The sequence below is a fragment of the Sorex araneus genome, chromosome 2 (genome assembly GCF_027595985.1).
Source record: "Sorex araneus isolate mSorAra2 chromosome 2, mSorAra2.pri, whole genome shotgun sequence".
In the NCBI taxonomy this organism is placed as follows: Eukaryota; Metazoa; Chordata; class Mammalia; order Eulipotyphla; family Soricidae; genus Sorex; species Sorex araneus.
The window spans coordinates 126,788,460-126,812,394 of record NC_073303.1 but is presented as its reverse complement, the minus strand read 5'-3'; the positions used below and the strand labels follow the sequence as shown (position 1 = coordinate 126,812,394).

The following is a 23,935-nucleotide window of genomic DNA, read 5'->3' as shown; positions in this document are numbered from 1 at the left end:
ATGTTTTACTGGAAAAATCTTCTCTTGGGAGGAGGGCATACCTGGCAGTGCTCAGAGCACTCTTGGCTCCGAGCTTAAGGGTCACTCTTGGCAGGGCTGGGGATCAAAATCTGGATTGGCTTCCTGCAAGGCGAGCAACCTACCCACTGTACTACCTTTCTGGTCCCTGGAAACTCTTTTTTTTGGAGTGGGGGAGCAATAGCCAGTGGTGTCCATACTGGCAGTACTTGGGGGACCTGTGTCGAGGATACAGCCTGAACCTTCCGCCTGCAAAACATGCACGTCTGCTTGTCGCTCTTCCTCTCTCTCTCTCTCTCTCTCTCTCTCTCTCTCTCTCTCTCTCTCTCTCTCTCTCTCTCTCTCTCTCTCTCTCTCCCTCTCTCTCTGCCAAGGGACATCAGGAGGTTGGCACTGTCGACTTATGCCACGTTCTCAAGCCAGGGCTCTGTCTAGCAGTGCTGTCCGGAGAGAGGAGGCAGACAATGAATCAAAACACATAGCTTCATAGTAGGTGCTGACCAGAAACATTCGCCCAGGTCCTGTGATAACCAAGTAAGGAGAGAGGAAGAGCTGAAGGGATTAAGCCGGATCTTTACTTGTTTGCTTCTCCGGTCGCACTCTGCTGTGCTCAGGGATCTCTCCTGACAGGCTCCGGGGAACATCCAGTGCTGGGGATTGAAACTAGGTCAGCTGCCTGGTACTCCCTCCAGCCCCTAAGCCGACACATTTTTGCTTGTTTAATGCATTCTGTGAGACTGTTTCCTACCAGTGACATCCACCAGCCTGAGAAACGCTGTGAGGAATGAAGAAGGGATGCAGTGTCTGCTCTCGGGGACCTGCGGGCCCAGTAAGAGGACCTCAGACTCTGGTGAGTGACGGGGTCCATGGAACAGGGGTATGGATTTGGGGCTGTTCTTCCAAAATGGCACCATTCAGTGGCACCAGCCCACCTCAATGGGGGGCCCGTCTCCTCAGACTGCTCCCACAGAAGAGAAAAGCAGGGATCTCAGTAGATTCCCCATTTCCTAGGCTTTGGAGCCAAAAAAGGAATGTCTATTCCAAAATAGCATTTTTGATGAAATATCTAATTAAGTGCCTGCACTTAATAACAGTTTAGTAATGTGACATAACTCCAGTGATTACTTTTTTAAATGATGCTCTATTTGGAATATATCATTAGTATTTTTCAGGACTCATTTTAGTCATTAATCTTGAACACACAGGATAGGAAACGAAAATAGCATTGCTATTGAATGCTAACGTGTCAGTAATTTGAAAAGATTTCCTGTGACTAAGTTTATAACATCTTATTCATGCATTATATAATTTCCGCTAGAGAAGCTATAGATTCCTTCTGTGAGGAGAGAGTGGTCTGGGACCTCAGGGGTGTAATAATGTCAGAGCACGTAAGGAACAGACGTGAGGTGGCTTAGCCTGGTGTCAGACAGTCTCAAAGGATAGGTGCTATCATTCTTGAATCCATTTAAACAAATGCACTTTATTTTCTAGTTTTTATTGGTCAAATTAGCTTATATCAAATATAAAACTATCCTGGCTAAAGAAGCTAAGTGTATTGTAAGAAAATTCAGTCATGGAAATTCGTTAAGTCATGGAAATCCCTCCTCCTCCCTTTTATAGGATCATATAGGATCATATGCCTGCATGCACACACACGTGCACACACACACACACACACAGACACACACACTGGTGCATGTGATGAAGTTTTCACTTGTTAGCTTCACTTACGTGTACAGTAACTGTATTTATTGAAGGACGGGGGTGGGTAGAAAGTACACTTCCTATTTCTGGAATGTTCTCAGCAACCAAGGTTGAGCTAAGAGATTTTTCCCTCCTCTTAAACTCACTAGAATAACTAGAAAACTCTTAATCATAATGAACTAGACGGGAAGGTTTCCTCCACATCTAATTGGTTCTTCAAAATTGGTCCTAAGTTCCCTTTGTTTATTTATGTAATTGGTGGTGGTGGGGGGAAGATAAGGCAGAACTTACAAAGCAGATAATCCTGAAATGTTCTGGTGCTTCCTCTGTCCCTTATTCTCTGAAACGCGTGTCAGGGCCTAGCTCTGAGAGAACTCACAGGGCCTTCCCTGTACCTCAGGTCACGCAGGCTCTGAGAGGTGCTGCTGGCTGACCTACCCTGTCACTGCTAGCTATGGGACAGTGGGGGAGACTGGTGAAGTCACATGAGGGAGAGATTGTTGTCAGGGTGGATATGATGTGGCCTTTTCCTTCCTCACCTGGAAAAGACAGGAGGGAGTAGGGGTGAGGAGAGTGGGGGGAGGGAGGAAGGAAGGGTGAGAGAGAGAGAGAGAGAGAGAGAGAGAGACAGAGAGAGACAGAGAGAGACAGAGACAGGAGAGGGAGAGAGACAGGAGAGAGAGACAGACAGAGGAGACAGAGAGAGAGACAGAGGAGAGAGAGACAGAGAGAGGAGACAGAGATAGAGAGAAGAGAGAGAGGAGAGAGAGAGAGAGAGAGCCATCCTGGGTGGCACCCTGAGATTCATCCGGCCTTCGACCTTACACAGACGGCTCCACACGGACCCAGCACGGTGCCCGTCAGCTGCGGAAGACTGGGTCCCAGTTCCATCCCAGAGGTGTTCGTTCAGCGGAGCACAGCTTCCTCCCCACTGGCTCTCATCTTTGTTATTTCTAGTCCACCAGAAATCAAAGGCCTGCAGAGCTGGCGGCAGATGTCTCTGCCACTTAACCAATTCCTAGAAAACAAGTGAAAGCGACCCAAAGGTACCAGGAGGGTGGCGAGAGTGTCCGGGGTCGCTGATCTCCCATGGTGAGCTGGCAGGCCAGAGAGCAGACACGGAATGAGAATATGCAATTATATTTGTAGTCAGGTTTTATTTCGTTTAAAGTAATTTCCACACATTTCTTTTTGGTGCAAGGATTTCAGTGATTTCTTTGGTTTTAGACATTATAGCTTTGTCTAAATATAGAGCTCTATTTGTACCAAACATAAACAATTTTTTTTAAAAAAATTAAAATTTCAGAAGATAAAAATGAAATTATCACTTCAGTACAAAAAAAAAGGGGGGGACCCAGTTGGGTACGATGGCTATTATTGCTTTAATTCTATTTAAAAAAATGACCCTAGAAATCAAGGCATGTGTCCCAACCGCCCGCCACGCTTAAGGCATCTGTTTGATTGTACATGATTATCTACTTCTCTACCATCACCAAAACCATCCTGATCTTGTCCTTAACCAAGCAGAAGGAAGTGAATTAGCACAAATAAATAAGTTGACCTAAGGGGATATAATAAATAGGATACTAGATAACAACACAGAATATTGTCCCGTAAAGCCCCTCGGGGCTGTACAGGGAAGCCGGGGGCTTTGCACACAGTCGAAATCTGACCATTTTAGTGTGGGTGGGCGGCATGGGCAAGGTGTGACTGTCGGTACCATCACTAGTCTGGAGCACAGCCAGCAGGGTCCAACCCGCGCCCCTCTGGCTGCTCCGGGCCCGGCCACGCTGTTTCCCTTGGGGGGGTGGGGGGGCGCTGCCGCTCAGAAGTTCTGCTGCCGCCTCTTCTTGGCGTCCATGGCGTCGAGGATGGGCTGCCGCTTGGCCGTGTATCTCTGCCGCAGCTCCTCGATCTCGCGCTCCATCATGGGGTCCAGCGCCTTCAGCCGCATCTGCAGCTCTTCCAGACTGAGGTTTTTCAGCTGGTGGAGGAAAGGGAAAGGAGCCGTGAGTGCAGGCCAGGAGCCGGGGGAGCGGAGGGCCCACGGGCGAAGGGAGTGTGCAGGGGACTCCTCCCGGCACCGGACCACTGGACGCCCAGCGCCAGGGTGACAGTGTCCAATGCGGCTTCCAGGGGGCAGGGGCAACGGGGGCAGACCAGCTGCTGAGAACCAAGGGGTCCGCCACATTCCTTGCCCAGGTGTGTGATGCAGTAAAGCGGGGGAGGCCCGGAACCCCCCGACCCCAGGACTCAGGGCGGAGGAGGACAGGGAAGGAGAGAAATCAGAAGAAGAAAGATGAGGAAGGGAAGTAGCGGGGCAAGGGGGGTTGGGGTGACAGTTGTTTGGGCCACGTGGGAGAGGGGGCTCGCCAGAGATCCAAAGCATAGACTCGGTGACCTGAAAGCAGAGCTCTCTGCTGACCCCCAGAACTCCCTGACGGGTGGGGCAGGTAGGCGGGCAGGGCTGGGGGAGGGTGGAGGGAAGTTGGCCTGGGGGTGGGTCAGGTGTCAAAACACACACCCGGGGCCAGAGCCATAGCACAGTGTTTGCCTTGCAGGCGGCCAACCTGGGCTCGATCCCCGGCACCCCATCTGGTCCCCCGAGCACTGCCAGGAGTAATTCCTGAGCACATAGCAAGGACTGACCCCTGAGCATCACCGGGTGTGACCCCCCCCCCCCAACAAGCAAACAAGGCTATCTACTAAAAACTCAACTATCAACAACTTTGTAAATCATGATTCTTTAATGAAAATTTTAAAAATCACACACACATACATATACACACACACACAAGGCCGGAGACAGGAGACCCAGCTGTCCTGTCCCCTGGTCTGTCCCTCTGGTGCCTGTGCCCCGCGCCATGCTTGCCGGGAGGACCCGTGAGGGCCCAGTGGGGCCGAGCTCGGAGTCCCGCTGCCCTGATGCTGGTCCTTTCGGCCCTCGAGCTGTCTGAGCGGCTGGTGGCCACTGGAGCACCCCGTGGGTGTCTGTGTATTTTGCAGTGGTTTCCTGAAAAAGCTCAGGGCGCCTCGGGGCCGGAGGAAACCCAAAACTCTCCCCTTCGGAAAGGAGCCCGCAAAGCAAAGCTGGCGGTGGGGCTCAGATATCTGCCCGGGCCGGGGTGGCAGGACAGCGGGGAGGGCGCACACTTAGACTCGGTTGCCCCGGGTTGGATGTGGTCCCCCAAGGACCGCCAGGAGTGATCCCTGAGCACAGCTGGGTGTGCCCCCCCAAACCAAGCCAAAGGATCCACAAAATCATCTTTTAAACCAAAATTTAAATTTTGGTTAAATGTAAAGAGGTAAAGGGGCTAAAGCGATAGCACAGCGGGCAGGGCGTTTGCCTTGCATGCGGCCGACCTGGGTTCGATTCCCAGCATCCCATATGGTCCCCTGAGCACCGACAGGGGTGAATCCTGAGTGCAGAGCCAGGAGTAACCCCTGTGCATCACTGGGTGTGACGCAAAAAGCAAAAAGCAAAAAAAAAAAAAAAGTAAAGAGGTACAGAATCTGAAAGCATGCTCGCACCTGGCGGGTACCGTGTGGTACTGGGCTCTCTCTGGCTCTCAGAAGCCCATGGTCTCACACAGCGGGTGTGAAGGGTGAGATGAGGGCAGGGGGGACACTTATGGACCTAGACATGACCCCCTGTAGTCCTGGGGTGAGGGAGGTGTGAGAAAGAGAACATGTATGTGGGGATATGTGTGTGATACGTGTGAGTGTGTGTGAGAGAGAATGTGTGTGTATGTGTGGTGTGTGTGTAGTGTGTGGTGTGTATGTATGTATATGGTGTGTGTGTGGTGTGTGTCTGTGGTGTATAGTGTGGTGTGTACATGTGTCGTGTGTAGCGTGTGGTGTGTGTATAGTGTGTGTTGTGTGTGTGGTGTATGTGTGGTGTGTGTGTATGTGTGGTGTATGTGGTGTGTATGTATGTATATGGTATGTGTGGTATGTGTCTGTGGTGTATATAGTATGTGGTGTGTATGTGTGTGGTGTATAGTGTATATATGTGGTATGTGTGTATGTGTGGTGTGTGTGGTGTGTATGTATCTATATGGTGTGTGTGGTGTGTGTCTTTGGTTTATATAGTGTGTGGTGTATAGTGTATGTATGTGGTATGTGTGTATGTGTGGTGTGTATGTATGTATATGGTGTGTGTGGTGTGTGTCTGTGGCATATACAGTGTGTGGTGTATATAGTCTGTGGTGTATAGTGTATGTATATGATGTGTGTGTAGTGTGGTGTGTGTGTATGTGTATGGTGTGTGTGTATATGTATAGTGTGTGATATATGCTTAAGCCAATGCTTCTCAGCCTTCCTTCCTGCGGTTCCTCATTCACCTGGTTGAGCCCCTACTCGTGTGCCCCCCAGGTTTATATGACTCCCGCCGGTGGCCCTGGGCTACCCTGGGTTGGACATGGTCCCCCAAACCAAACCAAAGGATCCACCAAATCATCTTTTAAACCAAATTTTAAACCAAATTTAAATTTTGGCTGGGTGGGGGCCGCTTGTCCTCAGTTGTGAAATGCTGTCTTAAGCACTAGAGGTCCCGTTCTTGTTGTGTTTTGGGGCCACACCAGCGGTGCTCAGGGGTTGCTCGTGGCTCTGTGCTCAGGGGTCACACCTGCTGGGCTCAGAGGGCCGACCCTGTGTGGCCCCTGGCATGGGGGAGGGCCAGTGGTGTGGGCCGTACCCACAGTGCTGCCCCTCTGGCCCGGGGCCTCAGTTTAAAGGCTCCGAGAGGCGAGGGGAGGCCCGTGAAAGGTGTCCCTGGGCACGGCTCAAGGCAGGGATGCCTGGCAGGAGGGGCTGTTGGCAGAGCAGGGTCTGGGCAGCGGGGGGGCGCCCGGCCCTTCTGGACAGGAGAGGACCGAGGAGGCACAGCGCGTGTGTGCCTGCGGGCAGAGGCGTGTCCCGGGGTAGCTGCCCTCCCTTTCCATGGGCACAGGCCAGTGTGCACCCAGAACAGCACGTTCTGGCTCTATGCCCGCTTCTGCGTCCTACCTGGGGGCCCCGAGTGAGTCTGGGTGGAGGAGAGGGAGGGAGTGAGTCACTCACCAACGTGGGCTTTCTGGAGGAGCGCGAGGCTGGCTGGGGGGCTGGGGGCGGCTGTTGTTGAAGGTGGGGCATGGACAGAACGCACCCCCAGTCACAGCCCCGGAGGAGACCCCACACTCACTCTGACCCCAGAGTCGGCCTGCATCTGCCTCCCGGGGGTGACATCCCGGGGGTGACAGAGGGGCAGCTGGGGGGAGTCCGCAGTCCTCCAGGGTGGCCCCGACAGGCAGGGAGCAGGGCGGAGGCTGACACAGACCCTCGGGGCTTCCCCAGAGACAGCCCAGCCCCTACCCCCTCCACTGCAGCCATGCCCCCTCCCCCTCACTGGCTCCTTCTTCTTCTTTTTTTAAAGATTTTATTATTAGTAATTTACTTTTTGGGGTCACACCTGGCGATACTCAGGGGTCACTCCTGGCTCTGCACTTAGGAATTAGCCCTGGCAGTGCTCAGGGCACCATATGGGATACCGGGGATCAAACCCAGGTTGGCCGCGTGCCAGACAAATGCCCTCCCTGCTGTGCTATCGCTCTGGCCCCACACTGGCTTCTTCTAGGACATTTGGGGTCCAAGCAGCAGTGGGGGGGCTACACCCTGAAAGATCCTAGGTGGTGCCCAGGGCTGAACAGGGTCGGCTGAGTGCAAGGCCTTAACTGTGGTAACATCTCTCTGGCCTGAGGCCTCATTTTATTTTATATTTTTGCTTTTTTAGGTCATACCCAGTGATGCTCAGGGGTTACTCCTGGCTCTGCACTCAGGAATTACTCCGGGTGGTGCTTGGGGGGGCATATGGGATGCCGGGGATTGAACCCAGGCTGGCTGCGTGCAAGGCAAATGCCCTACCCACTGTGCTATCGCTCCGCCCTGCCACCCCCCCATGCCTCATTTTAGGTCAGAGAATTTACCCTTAGCCTTGAGGGGGTGGGCATGCTGACAGGGAGGAGGGGGCGGGGGGAAGGAGGAGTAGAGGGAAAAGGGGCAGGTGTGAATACTGCCCAAAGAAAAACGAATTTTTGAACTCCGCAGGCACGGTGACAGCATGAGGGTGTCAAGAGCCACTACTGAGCACATGGGACTGCAACGGGCTCCCCAGATGCTCCGTCCGTCCGTCCGTCTGTCCGGGAAGGGCTTGTGCAACTTTGCCGTGTTTGCCGGGAAGCCAGGCTCTTCCTAGCAACCGTGGAGATAAACCGCACAGATGCGACAGACCTTGTTAGTGGCCTGTGATCCAAAAAATCTGGGTTGCCAGCACTCTCCTGACTCATGCCTTCCCCATCTGCCCCAGCCTGCGCGTGCGCCACGGGGGCAGGGCTGACACAGCGACTCCGACCTCCCACCTGCTCTCCACGGCCCAGGCTGGGCCTCCTGCGCCACCCCAGGCTGCCCGGAGAGCCCCCCGCCCCACCCCAAGCAGAAGCCCTGAGGAGCCATTCGGGCCTTCTGGGAGGTTTTATTTCCCAGTTTGTGTCTGGGCCTCATGTGGCAGTGCTCAGGGCGGACTCCTGTGCTCCAGGCTCAGAAAACCGTACACAGGGCCGGGAACTGCACCCGGGCAGGATGAGGCCGAGGCGAGCCAGCCTGGCAGTGCCATCTTTCTGGTCCACGGGACACACGCTGACAACTCTCAGCCGTGCTGTTTGTGTCTCGGCCCCGGGGGGAGCAGAGCTGCTCAGAGCGGCTGTGCTAACATCTGGCATCCTGAGGGACCCGGGATGAGACCTGGGGGCCCACGAGGGCAGTGCGGGGGCCACGCCTTCCCGCCCCCAGAGGCACGATGCGTGACAGGAATAAAGCAGCACCGTGTGGGTTGGAAAGGGGGGGCCACAGCCCACCCCGCATCCTCTGCCACCCCAGCAACATCCCGATGCTCGGCCAGTCCTGACCCCCAGACAGGAACGTTTATCCCTCGAGCATCTTCCCGGCCTGCAGCCATGCTTCATGCTCCTGTAACTGCACCCTGCCCCGGTGTCTCCCCTGCCCGCCCCGGCGCGAGTGGGGACCGGGCTGACAAGGGGGAAGCAGAAGGCCTCCCACGACCCCGGCAGCTTTCGTGCACGCCATCTCCTAATGCTCCCGTGGCCGGAAATCCCGGTTCCACGGCTGGCCCGACACCGGCTTGAATCAGGAGCAGCCGGAGCTTCTCACGTTCCTCCCTGCCCTGAGCCAGTGACGGCCTTCCCGGGGCCAGAGGGCGTCTCGGAGGCAGCTGGCAGGGCTGGCACAAGCCCTGCACGCGGGAGGTCCCTGAGCACCCCACGCACAAGGAATAGGGAGCACCACCCCGGGTGGCACTCCGATGCAACAGTAGCCACGGCCTCCCCAAGCCCAGAGCAGTGGTGAGAATCAGTATTTTGCAGGCTGCCCGGTCCTACAGGAGGCCACTGTCCCGTGAAGCCTCTTGAGTCTCATTAAGAAAAGGACTCCCGGGGACGCCGCTGGCAGCGGCAAGGACAGGGGGCACAGAGAGGGCATCGCCCCACCTGCAGAATCCCCAGCCAAGTGCTTCTGCCAGGAAGGCTGTGGCTGCAGAGATCCAGGCCTTGCAGGGAGTACGGCGCAGGGGCGGGGCAGGGTCAGCCTCGAGGCTGGTCCCCGGGAAGCAAGGCAGACCCGGGCCACTAGCAGGCCAGTGATAGAGGGAGGGCAGAGGCCGGCCGCCTCGCGCCCTCTGGTGGCCAGATCTGACACCAAGAGCAAGCGAGACCCACTTGGCAATTTTTCTTCACCCCCAACCCAATTTTTGATTTGCTTCTTTTCTGTTTCATTTTTTCCTTTCTCTCCTCTCTCTTTTTTTTAAAGCGTAGCACACGTAAAATCCTTCTCTTTACTGCCAATACCGCTGCTTGCTGAGAACAGGCAGGCAGGAAATTAGTCAAGGTAACCGGGGACCCTCACGAGCTATCAGGATGATTCCAAGAGGGGCTGGAGAGGGACATCGGGGAGGTGTTAGCCTTTCACACGCTGGCCTGAGTTTCGGTCTCCGGCATCTCATATGGGCCTCCCCCCGCCCCCGCTGAGCACTGCTGGGAGTGATTCGTGAGCACAGCCAAACCCCAAACCAACCCACAAAAGGTGCCCTGGAAGATGCCACTTCAGGGAGGCGGTGGTCGGCTTCTCTGCACCCTCTGAACCTCCTCACCGCAGAGGGGACCCAGGCCGCGTGCCCGACACAGCGCCAGGCGTGGCCCTGTGCTGAGGGCTCCAACTTCGCGTGCTCAGACACTTCGCTCCCGAAAGGCAGGTCGGAGCTGTGCCTTTGCTCCTTCCTTGCTTCTGGGAGGGGAGGCCCCAGCCGTGTCGGGGGAGGGGGCCGCCACTCCCGGCAGCTCTGGCCTCACTGGTCCAGCGTTTCCACACGAGGGCCTGAGTGTAAAGTGCTGTTGGGACCCCGAGGTTCCGGGGGGGCGGGGGTCAGCCTCCGGGGCTGCCCTCAGCCGGGGGTCGACAGGGCGGTACTCAGTGCTGCCCGGGTGGGTGGGGGGATGCAGTGCGGGGACAGTCCAGGGTTGTCCCTGCACCTTCTCTCTCTGGCCCGGGCCGGTGCTTCTACACGTGGCACAGTGGCAGACACTGGGTTACCAGCCACAAGGATCGTTTGCACCCCCCACGCCCCCATGAAGCAGGGTTCCTCTGGGATCCTAAAGAGGATTTAGAGGCAGCCACAGGGCAGGGGCAGGTGCCTCTCAAGGACGAGGCCCTCATCCCATCCCTGGCACAGCCCACAGCCCGGCCGGCCTCAGCTCTCTGCTGAGGGTCAAGCGTCGCAGGGGATGGCCCCTGCCTCATAAGCACACTGGCGAGAACCCACATGAGCCTCACAGGCTAGACACGTGCCAGCCAAGAACGGAGGGGCCCGGGCCCAGGGATCACCTGTACGCAAGCACGGTTCAGCTGAAGGAGAGTTTACAACCCCTAATGGGAGACTGAGGTCTAGTATTTTCCAAAGTGTAATTTATTTAAAATAAATGTTTGGTTTAGGGGCCATACCCAGGGGTGCTCGGGGCTTACTTCTGGCTCTGTGCCCCGGGATCACTCCTGGTGGGGGCTGGGGGACCACAGGGGGTGCTGGGAATTGAACCTGGGTCGGCCACGTGCAAGGTGGTCCCCGCTGTGCTATCGCTCCAGCCCTATCTGAAATCTTAGTAATTTATAAAGCAAACTTGCACACATGGTCTCGGAGGGCCCCATCAGAATCCTGTGAAAGGGGAAAGATACATTTGCAAATAGGCATTATTCTAGCTGCTTTACAGATAAGATTAATGCTAAGTTTGATGAATAACTTCCTTCCGTAACACGATTTCCTCAAGTCCTCGGTCGTCACAACTGACTGAATGTAAGCTAATTCTCCTTAGTCTATTTATCTTAGTGCTCTGTCCTTCGGGGGGCAGGGGGGTGTCACAGTAACCCAAAGGAAAAAAATCTTACTTATTTTACCAGAAAATTTGGCTGTACTTTATTTCTGCTTTAGCAGAATCCCGCATAATCCAACAGTAATTACGGGGCTTAACTAGAAAACGTTCGCCGGGGGAGGAAATACAAACCAGACAGGAAGAAGCCACAGGGAAAAGAGGACCAGGCTGGGCCCCCCAGTTACGTGGGTGCAGGCCCCCAGGGGCCAAAGTGCCTAGGGGCCAACCGCACACGGGGCTGGCGAGCATGCCAGACTCTGGGAGTTCGGGAGCGTGACCCCCACGTCCGCTGCTTCCTTTAGACGTGCTAAGAGATGCTGGCGAGTGCTGCCCGCCCTCCACAGGCGAGTCCCGAAGATGGCTGGTCGGGAGCACTTGAGTCAGGAGCAGCTGAGCTGAGCAGGGAGCCCGCCTGGGGCAGAGAGACGGGTCTGTGGGGAGGGCGTGTGCCTTGCACTCAGCTGACCTAGATCTGGTTCCCGGCACCACTGAGGGACCCCCTGCCAGGAGAGATCCCCCCCGAATGCAGAGCCCGGAGAAAGCCCTGAGCACTGCAGGGTGGGGCCCCCAAAGCAAACAGAACCCAAATGATCAAGGCAGGAAGTTGGTGGCCTGGAATTCCAGGTGCCAGGCCCAGGCCCTGGGGTCCGGAGAGCGGCCAGTCCAGTTGTCCCCCTCCCGGTGCCCATGTCCGCTGTCCCAGAAGCGGGGAGCAAACTCTCCCCAGCGGGAAGCACAGAAGCTCTGCTCTGGAAGACGGGCCCCACACTTGTGTGCTCTGGGCCACTCCTTTCTCTGCCCTCGAGAGGGTGCTGGGGAGGGGGACCCCCACTAAAGTCAATGGCTGATGCACCTTCTTTTTTTGGGCTGCAAATTATTTATTTATTTGTTGCATTGACTCCCCGTGAGAGAGTTGCAAAGCTGTCATGTCTGAGTTTCAGTCATACAATGACCGAACATCCATCCCTCCACCAGTGCACATTCCCCACCACCAATGTCCCCAGTATCCTTCCTTCCCACCCTGCCCCTCCCCCTGCCTCTGCGGCAGGCAATTCCGCCATACTCTCTCTCTCCTTTTGGGCATTGTGGTTTGCAATACAGATGCTGAGAGGCTGTCACATCTGGCCCTTCATCTGCTTTCAGCACGCAGGGGGTTGCACTTCCTAACGTCGTGCTCCACGTGCACCGGTCACTCTTCCTTGTGGCTGTCCAGAGCGGAGCACTAAGATGGACACGTATGCTCAGGGCACAAAGACGGGGCCCCCTGTCCCAGAAATCTCTAAACGTGCTGTCTGGGGGAGGAAGGCATCTGTTTTTCACTAGGATTCTCTTTAATTCTATGATGGAACTTCATCTGGGGCCAGATGCTGGGAAACTTTAGAGTTTGAAAGATCAAGTGCGTGATTCCCGATCCCTTTTCTTAGAGGCCACATGCCGTGGGGCTCTGTCCATTCCTGGTTCTGTGCTCCGGGAACCTGACGGGGCGCCAGGGATCAAACCCAGGTCAACCCTGCGCAAAGCCCTACCCACCAACTACGGCCCTGGCCCTTCTTGATTAAAGAGCCAAGTGGCTGACAACCAACTCGTGGTGCTTGCTGATTTCCCAATACTGCTAACAGCAGGTATTGACAAGGGCTGACTCATCATCACCCAGCCCGTGAGTCACTGAGAAGCCATTAATAACGCCAGAGTCAGCTGCCACTTGAGAGAGCACCCGGGGAGTCGCATCATGGGGTTAGGGTCTTATCTCCACTGGAGTGGATTTAGGACCACGCAGAGAAACAACTCAATCATCCTCCTGGGAGAAGGACGGCAGCCAGCGGAGCTGGTCAGCGACACCTCTGTCCTGCCACCCCCTCCTGCCCTGGCAGCTGACCCCCTGTCTGGGCGGGAACTGGCTTCCCAGGGCCAGCTGGGCAGAGGCTGGAGGGTCCATGAGCCAGCAAGGCCCGTGCTCAGGTCTGCAGACAGCCCCGGTCAAAGGCCGGAGAGCAGGTGTAGGGGGTGAGCCCCTCTGCACGGAGATGGGGAGCAGTGTAGGGTACGAGACAATTGCCCTCCTTCCTGCCCCAGGCCCCACGCCAGCTAGTGCCCCCCTACCCCCGGGCATTTCCGTGCTGTGCTTCTGAGCTGCATGCCACAGATCCGGTGGTCCCTGTGTCGGGACAGCTGGCGGGGCCCCAGCGGGAACTCCTGGGAGGGAAAGGTTGGGGCAGGTGGCCCCAACTCAGGGCTGACAGTCACCTGACGGAGACTCATGTGAGTGAGGGGTGCACCTTCAAGACCCCTGTCTCCGAGTCTTACGTGCCCTGACGCTGGCTCAGAACAGGGGGTGGGGGAAAGCCCGGCCAGCGCCCCAGCACCCTCTGGCAGACTGGGGCGACTGCCGGGGAGGTGAGAAGGAAGCACCTTTCCAACCGAACCCGGGCAGAGGATGGTTCACTAACGCTGGCTCGCCGGGAGTGGGCCACTGCCGGGGGAGGGAAGGGCACTGGGTGTGCATGAAGCTCAGGGCCCCCTCGGCCGGGACGTGGCACCGAGAAAGGCGGTCAGAGCCCAGGATGCAGGCCCCTTGGATCGTTCACATGGGAGGGCCGTGCGCTCCTCGGTTAAAATGGGGAAAATTGATTTTCTCCACTGGATTAGCCACACAATATTAATCATATAAAACGTTTCCCTGGATGCCCTGGCACTGGCTGGGCCAGAGCGCTCTGCCCTGGATGGTATTTTTATCCCCCGCTCAAAAGAAGCCGGGCGGGGGGGGGGCGCGAAACTTTAGAAAGCAATCACAAATTTCAGAATCAATACATTCAAGTCGTCTTCTTCTTCTCCTGTCTGAAAGGCGTGAGCAGAGGGCCTGCCAAACGTGGCAGGAAGTCGACACACGATCTGGCAGCTGGGCCACGCCAAGGAATTTGAGGAACGGCCCGAAAATAACCGAGACTCCAAGGCCTCAGAAAACCTACTTGGAGTCAAAGTCCATTTCCTGGGTTGGTGAAAGGATGTGGACGGAGCGGGCAGGGGGGGCCCGGGGATCGAGGGGTGAAGGACTAGCTCGGCTGCTCTTCGCGGTGGCACCTGTGCTTGGGCCTGTGCTCAAAGGATGCTGTCTGCCAGCGGCTGGCTGGGCGGCCGGGCATGAGGGAGGGAACGAGGGTGTTTGAAGTCAGCGGGAAAGGCTGACCCACGAAAACTCAGTCTGTTCCCTCCTCTCCCCGGGAGCCAGCCGGCTTCTCACTACCTTTCCTGGGGCGTCTGGGAGCGAGGGAAAGGCCGGCTTTCGGCAGAGAGGCCACAGAGGCCGTTGGAGTCCTAGTTTTCAAAAGGACCTGCAGGGGTTGGAACAAAGAAAACAATTTCGAAGAACGGCGGGGAGGGCCGAGCTGCCCTTCCCACAGTTCCAGCTTGAGGCTCGGGCGTCAGTGACGCGGGCAGCGGAACCACTGACGTTTTAATTGCTTACTTAGAAATGACAAAAGTTGTGCCCAAGATAACAGCGAAAACTCACTCCTGACACTCCACGCCTGGCCACCCAGTGTCCCGGGGAGGCAGCGTGTCACATGAGTCCCAGACCTCTCCCCACCGTGGGTGAGCACTCACGCATGCAGGGATACTGTTGCTAAAAACAGATTGTTTTTCTACCCGACAACTTGTTTTCATTTCACTTAAGCGAATCATGGCCCCCTTCTGCATCTGTACATATGCTACTCTGCTTTCCTGGAGGCGCATGTATGTATGCGCGCACACTCACACACACACTTTCATGCATACACACACAGGCACACAGGCACACATGCGATGTGTCCTCCCCTCCCCAAATTCCTCCCTGGGACCACTCATTCCCACCCCTTATCAAAGGGCTGCCATCACAACACACACACATGTACATGAACATGCACACACATGTACTCTGCATGCATACACCCACACTCATGCACACACATAGTAGACTTACACATATGCACACCCACATACATGCACACACAGTAGACTCACGCACAGAACAGGTTTACGCACACGCACACACACATAGTAGACTCACACAGATGCACACACAGAATACACTGACACACATGCACACACAGTAGACTCACACACAGGCACACACAGTAGACTGACACACGTGCACACACACATAGTAGACTCACACACATGCAAGTACACATACCCCCGGCTAAGTTCCTTCCTCTGTCCACTCACTCCCACCCCTCCCTAAAGGGCTGGCCTGGAGCAGCTCAGGGTCACCGAGCACCGCCTGAGAGGTGCCCCCGCCCCACCCAGGAAGAGCCATTGGCCGTGGCGGCTTCCCCAGGGAGCTTACGCAGCTGGACCGGCTGATGAAAGCACAGCAGCCTGAGTTAAACACTAAGCAAATGTTCCCAATATAAGACACAAATAAGCCTTTCTGTTTGGGGGACTCCTGTGATGGTGCTCAGGAGGTGCTCAAACTGCCAGGCAGTGAGTGTGGCCGAGGCCAGGAGCCAGTACTTGGTCCTGACTCGGTCTCTGGCCCTTCCGCATCTCACTTCCGTGGCCGTCCCACCGCCTCCCGGCTCCCAAACAAGGGTCTGCCCCGCCCCTGCTGAGCAAGGGAGAGAGGCTGAGTTCCGGGGGCAGCGCTTCGGCCCAGGAACAGACCCCACTTCCAAAAGGAGACTTAAAACTCCGCTGCACAAACACGGGTTTTGAGGCCACGTCTCGGTAAAGGTAGAAGAGTATCAGGCATTTGCAGAGCCTCTGATGCGGCTCCCACCAGGCCGCCGGCCCTGTCCGACAGAGTTATGTTTCTCTTCTCCAAGTCGTGGATGCATGAGAGCGTTTCACAGGGCAGTGTGGGCCTATTAGAAACACATCTTCCAGATTTATGTGCCCTTTCGAATTGAGTTGATTTATTGCTGTCGTACAGAAGCTTGGAATCGTATGTGATCAAATCAAATTCAAGTCAAGATCAAACTCAAAATCAAATTGTTAAAGAAAAGTAATTCTTGACTTTACTCTCATTTGTTAAGAGTCTTTCTGCCTACATCAGGATTACGTATCGATTCATCTACACTTTTCCTGTTACCCTTAACTTTCCATTTAGCCTTTAATTGATGTGGAAGACACTTTCCTCACAAGTTTTCTTTAGCTGATTGTACCGACATCGCATTCAATACACTGAATGGTAGTTATTGATTATATCTTTTCCTAAATGTTAGAAATTCTGCTTTTATTATACATATATATATTTAAAAAATCTACAGGGATGCTTTGAGTATTGTGACTTTAGAAAACTTAGTTCACACTCAAGTAATTCACATGATATCCTCCCCCAAAACATAGGAAAAAAATCTCTGCTTTATTCCTCTAATCAAACTCATTAGAAATATGTTGTCAGGTTTGGCAAATGAAAACAAACAAAATTCAATAAAACACAAAACCAAAAATGCACTGACACTTGAACCGGAATTGATAAATGATGGGGAGTAGCTTGGAAAGGGGGGGAATGTTTACTGTAAAACACTTGCTCTTCGGACCCCCAAACACTGCCAAGCTTCCTTTATTAGACTCTTCCACTGCCTCTTGTCTGGCTCCATGGTTCACTTCATACAAGTCGTCATTTGCTTAATTAGGCAAATTTCTTGTGTATGTTGTAGATGATTTATACGTCTGTGCTATAAATAAATAGAATCTTTAAATATCCTAAGTAGAAACATCTTTAGAGTATATATAGCTATCTCGTTGGCATGCTTCAAATAATATTCATAAATTCTAGTTTAATTTGGATTTCCTAGTCAGTAATATTTTCTTCTTTTGCTTTGTTCGGGGGCCTCACCTAGTGGTGCTCAGGGCTTACTCCCGGTCGGCACTCAGGGATCACCCCTGATGGGGCTTGGGGACCACATGGGGTGCCGGGGACCCAACCTAGGCCAGCCGTGTGCAAGGCAAGTGCCCTTCTCGGCGTACTACCACTCTAGTCTCTAGTTAGTAATGTTTTCTACATTACACAGAAAATGAGAGTATTTCTCACTTGCTCTGCAGTATTTGCATTTTATTCATTTTTCTGTCTTAAACGGGTCTTTCAAATTACTAAACAACAGTTGGGAGAGATCACGGCTGACTCTGGCCCCTTCCCCCTCGCCTGCCGGGTTTAAGACACATCCCAGTTTGCTCTGTGACTCGGTCGATCCCCACTCGGCACTGCCCCAGCCACCCACAGCCCTGCATGTTTCCCGAAGGCAACAGCTGCGTTGGCTTCACAGTGCCTTGTGCAGAGAAACAGAAACCCTAAGCCAGTGACTCTCCCGGCTGGTGGGTCAGTGGGACCCCACAGAACATTGAAAGGCAACGGCTACAAGTCCCCCAGACTAGCCGCCAACCTGCCTCCTCTGCCAGTGGGAGAGCACTGGAAGCGTGGAAGGGCCTCGGAGGCGGCCGGGATGAGCTGGCACAGACGTGAGGCGGAGGGGACGTTGACCACTCCTGGGACTTCTGTGGCTGAGCCTGCCGTGACCTTTTACCCAGAGGCAGGTTTGGAAACGACGGAGGGGAAGAAGGGGTCAGAATGTGGTTTCACTGGTTTTATGTTTTTCTGCTTTAAAACAACAACAAAAGATTTTTTTAGGCACTGTGATTTTCAATACTGATGAGGGACCAGATTTCATGCACAAAATATCCCAACACTACACCCTCCACCAGAGGCAGCCCCCTCCCACCCCGCCCCTCCTGCCCTATTCCCCCTTCCACCCCCCGCACCCCTGCAGTGAGAAGCTTCCTCCTATCCTATCCCCTCTCCCCCACCCCACTGGTACCTCTGCAGTGAGAAGTTTCCTACAGAAGACCAGTCTTCAGGGTCTGTTGCCTGTTGGTTGCTTTATGTTAGAGACTTATTCTACATGTCCGGCTCCCGCTAACTGCACACAGCATGACCGTGTGCAGATGCATCCCTGCAGCAGCCAACTGCACGTGACTGCTTAGGCTTCCTCCTGGCTCTGCACTCGGGAATTACTCCTGGCGGTACTCGGGGGTCCATATGGGGAGCTGGGGATTGAACCCAGGTTGGCCACGTGCAAGGCAAACACCTTCCCCGCTGTACTATCCCTCTGGCTCCGAGATACCACAGCTTCCTTCTGTGCTCGGCTCTGGGGTGCTCCCAGGTTCTGGCTATTGTGACTAGCGCTGTAGTACACCCACGGGTGTCAATGGCTTTTCCGGAGACTTCTTGGGCCCGCGGGGTAGACGCCTCGAAGTAGAACTACTGGATTGCATTTTTTGGAGACAAAAGCCAAGGGAATGGCGGGTGGATCGAGTGCCTTGTAGTGGCCGGGGACAGCCCTGGTGGTGAGTCCCTACCTGTCAGTGGCCCCTTCTCCACCCACACAAACCAACAGAATGGGTGAGCCGCAAGATGTCTGTGCTTCCCCGAGCCAGTTGCTGGTGACGCCATTATTTTGCCATTATGTTGTGATATATACGGCTACTGCAGGAGAGCGATGAGGACGCGCCGAGGCCACACAGCATACTCAGGGGTAGGACAGAAACCAGATACCTGGCCTCGTGTCTCCTGCAGGCCTAAAGCTGACAGAATACAAAGGCATTCTCCCTCTCTCTGCCTCTCTCCTCCCATCTCTCTGCCTTCTCTCTCCCTCTCCCTCTTTCCCCACCTCTCTCCCCCCTCTCCCTCTCTCTCTCTCCCTCCCTCCCTCCTTCTCCCCCTCCCCCCACCAATGGCATCACTGTGAATTACAGAGTTACAAAGATATTTATGATTGGGTTTCAGGAGTATGTGGTTCCAACACCAATCCCTTCACCAGTGCCCACCACCCTTCACCCGTGTCCCCAGTTTCCCTCCCGCCTGCCTCTGTGACAGGCACTTTATCCCACCCCCACTGTTCCAGTGTTCCCTTCCCTAACTTATTAGGAAAGACATTCATTCTCTTTATTTTTATTCCTTAATCCTTCACCAAGTGTCAGGGTAATTTTGGGAGACTCAACCCAAATCCTCAAAACAAGAAGGTATTTCTATCAAAGGATGGGCTCAAATAATCAAAACAGCATCTTAAAAACCACGAGGATAGTGTTAATATAGGAACATGTCACATAAAGCTTTCCTTTCTACAAAATATTAGAGAAATTAGAAACACCAAAAGAAATCCTATTATAGATGTTACCTATTAAAGCAATGACTCATCTTTAACTAAAGGCTAATTTTAATCCATAAGCAAAATTAAAATTCAACTGACCTCCAAAGAACAGAAAGGGGAGCGCTCCTAACGTATGCCTGAAATAAAACTTTCCAAAATAGATTGGACAGCAAAGGAAAGAATGTAAATTATGGTCTACACCTAAAAGATTGTATTCTAAAAAACAGAGCTGTGACTGTGACAAAACTGCTACCCTGTTCACTTGCTATTTCTAACCTCCCATAAAGCTCCTTCTCCATCCGCCTCAAACAAACCACTCCTGATTGCTAAAGAGGAGAGGGAAGTATCTCTAAATTTTTCAGTACAATTAGAAGACAGGGTGGAGTGGGCAAAGACGGAGGGGATGAGAGCAAGAGCAGCGGGTGAAGCGAGACAACTTCCTTTACCCAAACGGAGGGGGCTGCCGTTCCTGCTCGCTCTGCAAGGGTCTTCCTGTACAAGCAGGATCCAAAGAGTGTTCTAGGGAAATGATGTCTTCCTGGCTGTGAGGAGTTTGTTCAAAGGACACGCGTAATGGGAGCAGCCCTGAACTCCTGCAGATATGCACCTTCCACTCCTCAGAGCATATATGATCGAGGCCCAGAGGGCTGGCACCAGGGCAAAGAGTGCCAGCCTTGCAAGCAGATGGTGAGAAGCTCAGATCCCCGTGTCCCACTTCTACCCAAGGCAGCCCTGATCGCCAGCGCTGCATACACTGCAGGTGTGTGAGCACTGTGTGAGCATCAGAAGGGGTGCAAATCTCTGCACGCAGCAGGACCCAGTATGCAAATACCGCAACCTGTAGCTAGGCATGGGTGCCAGGCGGGGTGCCAGGCAGGGCGCCGAGCATGGGTGCCATGCTCGGTCATTGCAACCAAAACCCAAGGGGAGGCGAGGAGGGCGGGGGTGAAAACACCCTGTGGGTCTATCTTCAAGTAGGCGTGATTCTGTGATGTTGCCTAGATCTTCAGCATGGGTGTGAGGGCGCAGGGGCTGGGGCTGGCACAAGGTCCAGGAGGGTCCAGGAGCCAAACGTGCACAGTTGAGAGTAACAGCTGCAAGGGTGGCCCCTAAAACAGTGCTCTGATGCCTTCTCGAGAGGCTGCAGGAGTGTGGGCGGGGCGGCCGGCGCCTGTGCTGGCAGCTCAGGCTGGGAGTTGATGGATGGCTCTTTGATGGGAGCACCGGGAAAGGGCAGGGGAGTCATAACAAGTGCATCTCCAGCTGCCACGTGCCTCCCTGTGCCTGGACAGAATACTCCAGTGCTCAGCTCTGAGACGGGGGTGCACCAGGCTCCCTCCTGCCCTGCGGACTTCTGTGTAGTGTCACTCACCGGCCAGGCTTTCCCCAGCCTTGGCCCTGAAGCCTCGGGCAGGGCAGGGACCCCAGGGGGCTCCTAGGGAAATATTCGAGTGGTCACTCACTCCCTCTGACCGTCTGCCCCGGCTCACATGTCCAGGCTGAGTCCTCCTGATCATCTTCCCCAGCTGACATGTCCACACTGAATCTCCCTGACCCAGCTCACATGTCCAGGCTGAGTCCCCCTGGCCCAGCTCACATGTCCACACTGAATCTCCCTGACCCAGCTCACATGTCCATGCTGAGTCCCCCTGACCGTGTGTCCTGGCTGACGTGCCCAGCCGTGACTCATGGTGCTTCCTTCCCGTTATTGACCAGCCAATGGGTCGTCGCCCCACCCCCGCCCCAGCTGATCAAGTAAAGTCTTGGGAACCACCTGAGGACCCCCTCTCCCCGCTGTGTTCTCAGACGGGATCCCTGTCCTCCCTCTGCCCATCGTCCTCCTCCTTCCAATGGACCAGGTCACTCTGTGGCCTCTGCCGCTCCGACTGTCCTCTCTGACCTCTTGTCAGCCCAATTGGGCAGACCCACTCCTTGCACTTCCCGGGGTCCCCTCCTCTGGGCATGCAGCACCCCTCCCCGCTAGCCTGCTGCATTTCTGGGTGTCTGTCTTGTTATGTGTGACCTTTAGGGGCCCCGTCTCCTGCCAGGCAGACTGACCGAGGTTCCCTGCACACGGGCGCTGCAGGTTTGAAGATTCTCCCACTGAAGGACACCTTAATGGGCCACTGTCTGCTTCTTAAATACTTATCCTGAGTCAGGAAAGTAAAATAAAACATTTATTCGAGGTCAGTAGTTATCAAACTATTCCCCTGACTTTAAAAACATAATGCCCAGAAAGAAAGTCTTTAGAGAATTTTGTGCCCTTTGAGATGAAACCTAACATGAGCTGGAGGACAAAGAGGGCTGAGGATTTTGTTTACCTGCCACCTGACACAGTGTAGCACACTGTAGGTTACTTTTTGATGTTCCATAAATTTACAGGAAAGATCTGTGGCACACACTCAACACACGTTTTACTGAGCAAATGCGAGACCCATGGCTGACCAGAAATCAAACTGATGCTGGGGTACAGAAGCCCACGGTCGAGATCCTCCCCCAGGCCAGAAGGGAAAGGGCAAAGGAGAAGCGGAGCAGGACAGTAGCTTCTCGGGCTGGGAGACGGCACCGCAGTCAGGGCACACGTGACCTGTCCCCGTGAAGTCCCCGGCCCAGGGTCACTCCCTGGCACCACGGCCTCTGACGCAATAGCTACACTGGCCCCGCAGCCTCAACGGGGTGGGCGTGGGGGGGCTAGCCCTGAACACTACACCAAATCCTGGTACCAGTGTGGCACTGAGCCCTAAAACCAACCCCATCGCTGAACCCAGGCACCAACCCCCAACGCTGAACCCTACAAACAACCCCCAACATTGAACCCTAAAACAAAATCCTAACACTGAACCCTAAAACTAAACCCCAACATTGAGCCCTACTACCAATCCCCAGCATTGAACCCTAGTACAAACTCCAACACTGAACCCTATTACTGAACTCCAACATAAAACCCTAACACTGAACCCTAGTACCAAACCCCAACACTGAACCCTAATACAGAACCCCAGCATTGAACCCTAGTACCGAGCCCCAACACTGAACCCCCAGCCCTGAAGCCTGGTGTGGAGCCCTGGCACTGAAGGCATCCCCCAGCCTGCCACTGCGCCCCAGGCTCTGCTGGCGGGGCATCGCCGCGAGTGTCTCTGGGGTGAGAAGCTCATCTCTAAAGTGACTTTGGCGGTAAGATGATTCCTGGAGGAAAGCAAGGCACAGCTGTGAGCCCGGGAGAGAGCGGCCAGTCAGGCAGATGAGGTGGGGGGGTGCGGGGGCCCGGAGGCTGGAGGACATCTGGGCACTTCCAGGAGAGGGTGGGGCCTCGCCTGTTCTCCGTGGGCGCCCCAGCAGTCTGCAGGAGAGAGGAGTCGGGAAGCGACTCCAGGAAGGGCTCTGAGGACACAGGGCCGCACCCAGCACGGCTGCAGGAGTCCGGGAGGGAGGCGGGGCGGGTGCAGGGCGCCGAAGCTCCACGTGGGCGTGGGTGCATGCACTGGGCCTTGCAGCCAGACAAGGCCTGCGTCCGGACCAGGAGGAGCGCGTTCTATCTTTTCATTCGGGACAGAGGATCGATTCTGATCTTTCTCGCTTCCCCCCCCTCCCTCAGCCCAGCCCAGCGAGGGGGGTCCTGTGCGTTACAGGTACACTGCTCCGCGTGGCTCGCACCCAGCCGCCATGGACAGCAACCGTGCAAAATCGCCCCTAACCAGTTCCATGTGGGCTGTCCATCTGCAGTCTCACTGGAGGTGGGTAATGACCTTGTATTTTGTACTCATTGACTCGGAATTAGCCAAACCTTCTGTTTTTAATTACATACTTAATTCACCTAGCATGGTCTAATTACAGAAAACAAAACATCATTTAAACAAAAGGTGGCCTTGAACTTAATCTATCAAAACACCAGTGAGTTTGAAAAGTTTTCAGTTCTGAACAAACTGCCAAGACATGCAACAGCAATTTTCCAAGTGGGGCCCTACACCTCGACGGCGGCAGATGCACTCGCTCCTCAAACATCTGCCCGTGCTCCGAGCAGGCGCGGTGTCGGCTCTGGAGGGCCGAAAACAAAAAATTCTGAGAACTGAAGTCTCGGTGCGTTGAAGCTTCATCTCTGGAACCAGATCGAGAGCTCACATTGTTCGGGAAATGGTGGGGGGGGGGAGGGAGGGAGGGAGAGGGGGAGAGAGAGAGAGAGAGATAGGAGAGAGGAGAGAGAGGAGAGAGAGATAGGAGATAGGAGAGAGAGAGAGAAAGAGAGAGAAAGAGGTCTGTCATAGAAGCAGGCTGGGTAGGGAGGTGGCAAGAGGGATGTGGGGGGGTGGATATTGGTGGTGGGAAATGTACATGGGTGGAGGAATGGGTGTTGGAACATTATATGACTGAATATGACTGAACCCTCATCAGGAAATGCTTTGTATCTCATGGTGATTCAATTAAAAATAAATAAATAAAAAATAAATAAAACACCCAAACTGCTTGAGCCAGTGACCAAGTTCTGCCAAGCTGCAGGGGGTGACATCAACAGGTGACATCAGGGCTGCCTTCATATAGCAGTGACGAGCAAACCAAGGAAAGAAGGGATCTAGGGAGCCCGGGGGGCAGTGCCAGGGCACTTGCCTTGCCCGTTTGCGGCTCTGG

At 54.6% G+C, this 23,935-nt stretch overlaps 1 protein-coding gene and 1 long non-coding RNA gene across 2 annotated transcripts in view; one reads left to right on the top strand and one right to left on the bottom strand.

Annotated features, from left to right (window-relative positions):
- Window positions 1-586: 586 nt before the first annotated feature.
- Window positions 587-23,419, top strand: LOC129402520 (uncharacterized). Its single transcript, XR_008628681.1, has 3 exons — window positions 587-868; window positions 22,908-23,046; window positions 23,147-23,419. It is a non-coding gene; the product is annotated as an uncharacterized LOC129402520 (long non-coding RNA).
- Window positions 2,882-23,935, bottom strand: part of STK3 (serine/threonine kinase 3) — a 199,655-nt gene continuing 178,601 nt past the window's right edge. The window contains exon 11 of the mRNA XM_055129423.1: window positions 2,882-3,706. Within this exon, the coding sequence (XP_054985398.1) occupies window positions 3,548-3,706 (159 nt within the window). The 3' untranslated portion in view covers window positions 2,882-3,547. The remainder of the gene's footprint in view (window positions 3,707-23,935) is intronic.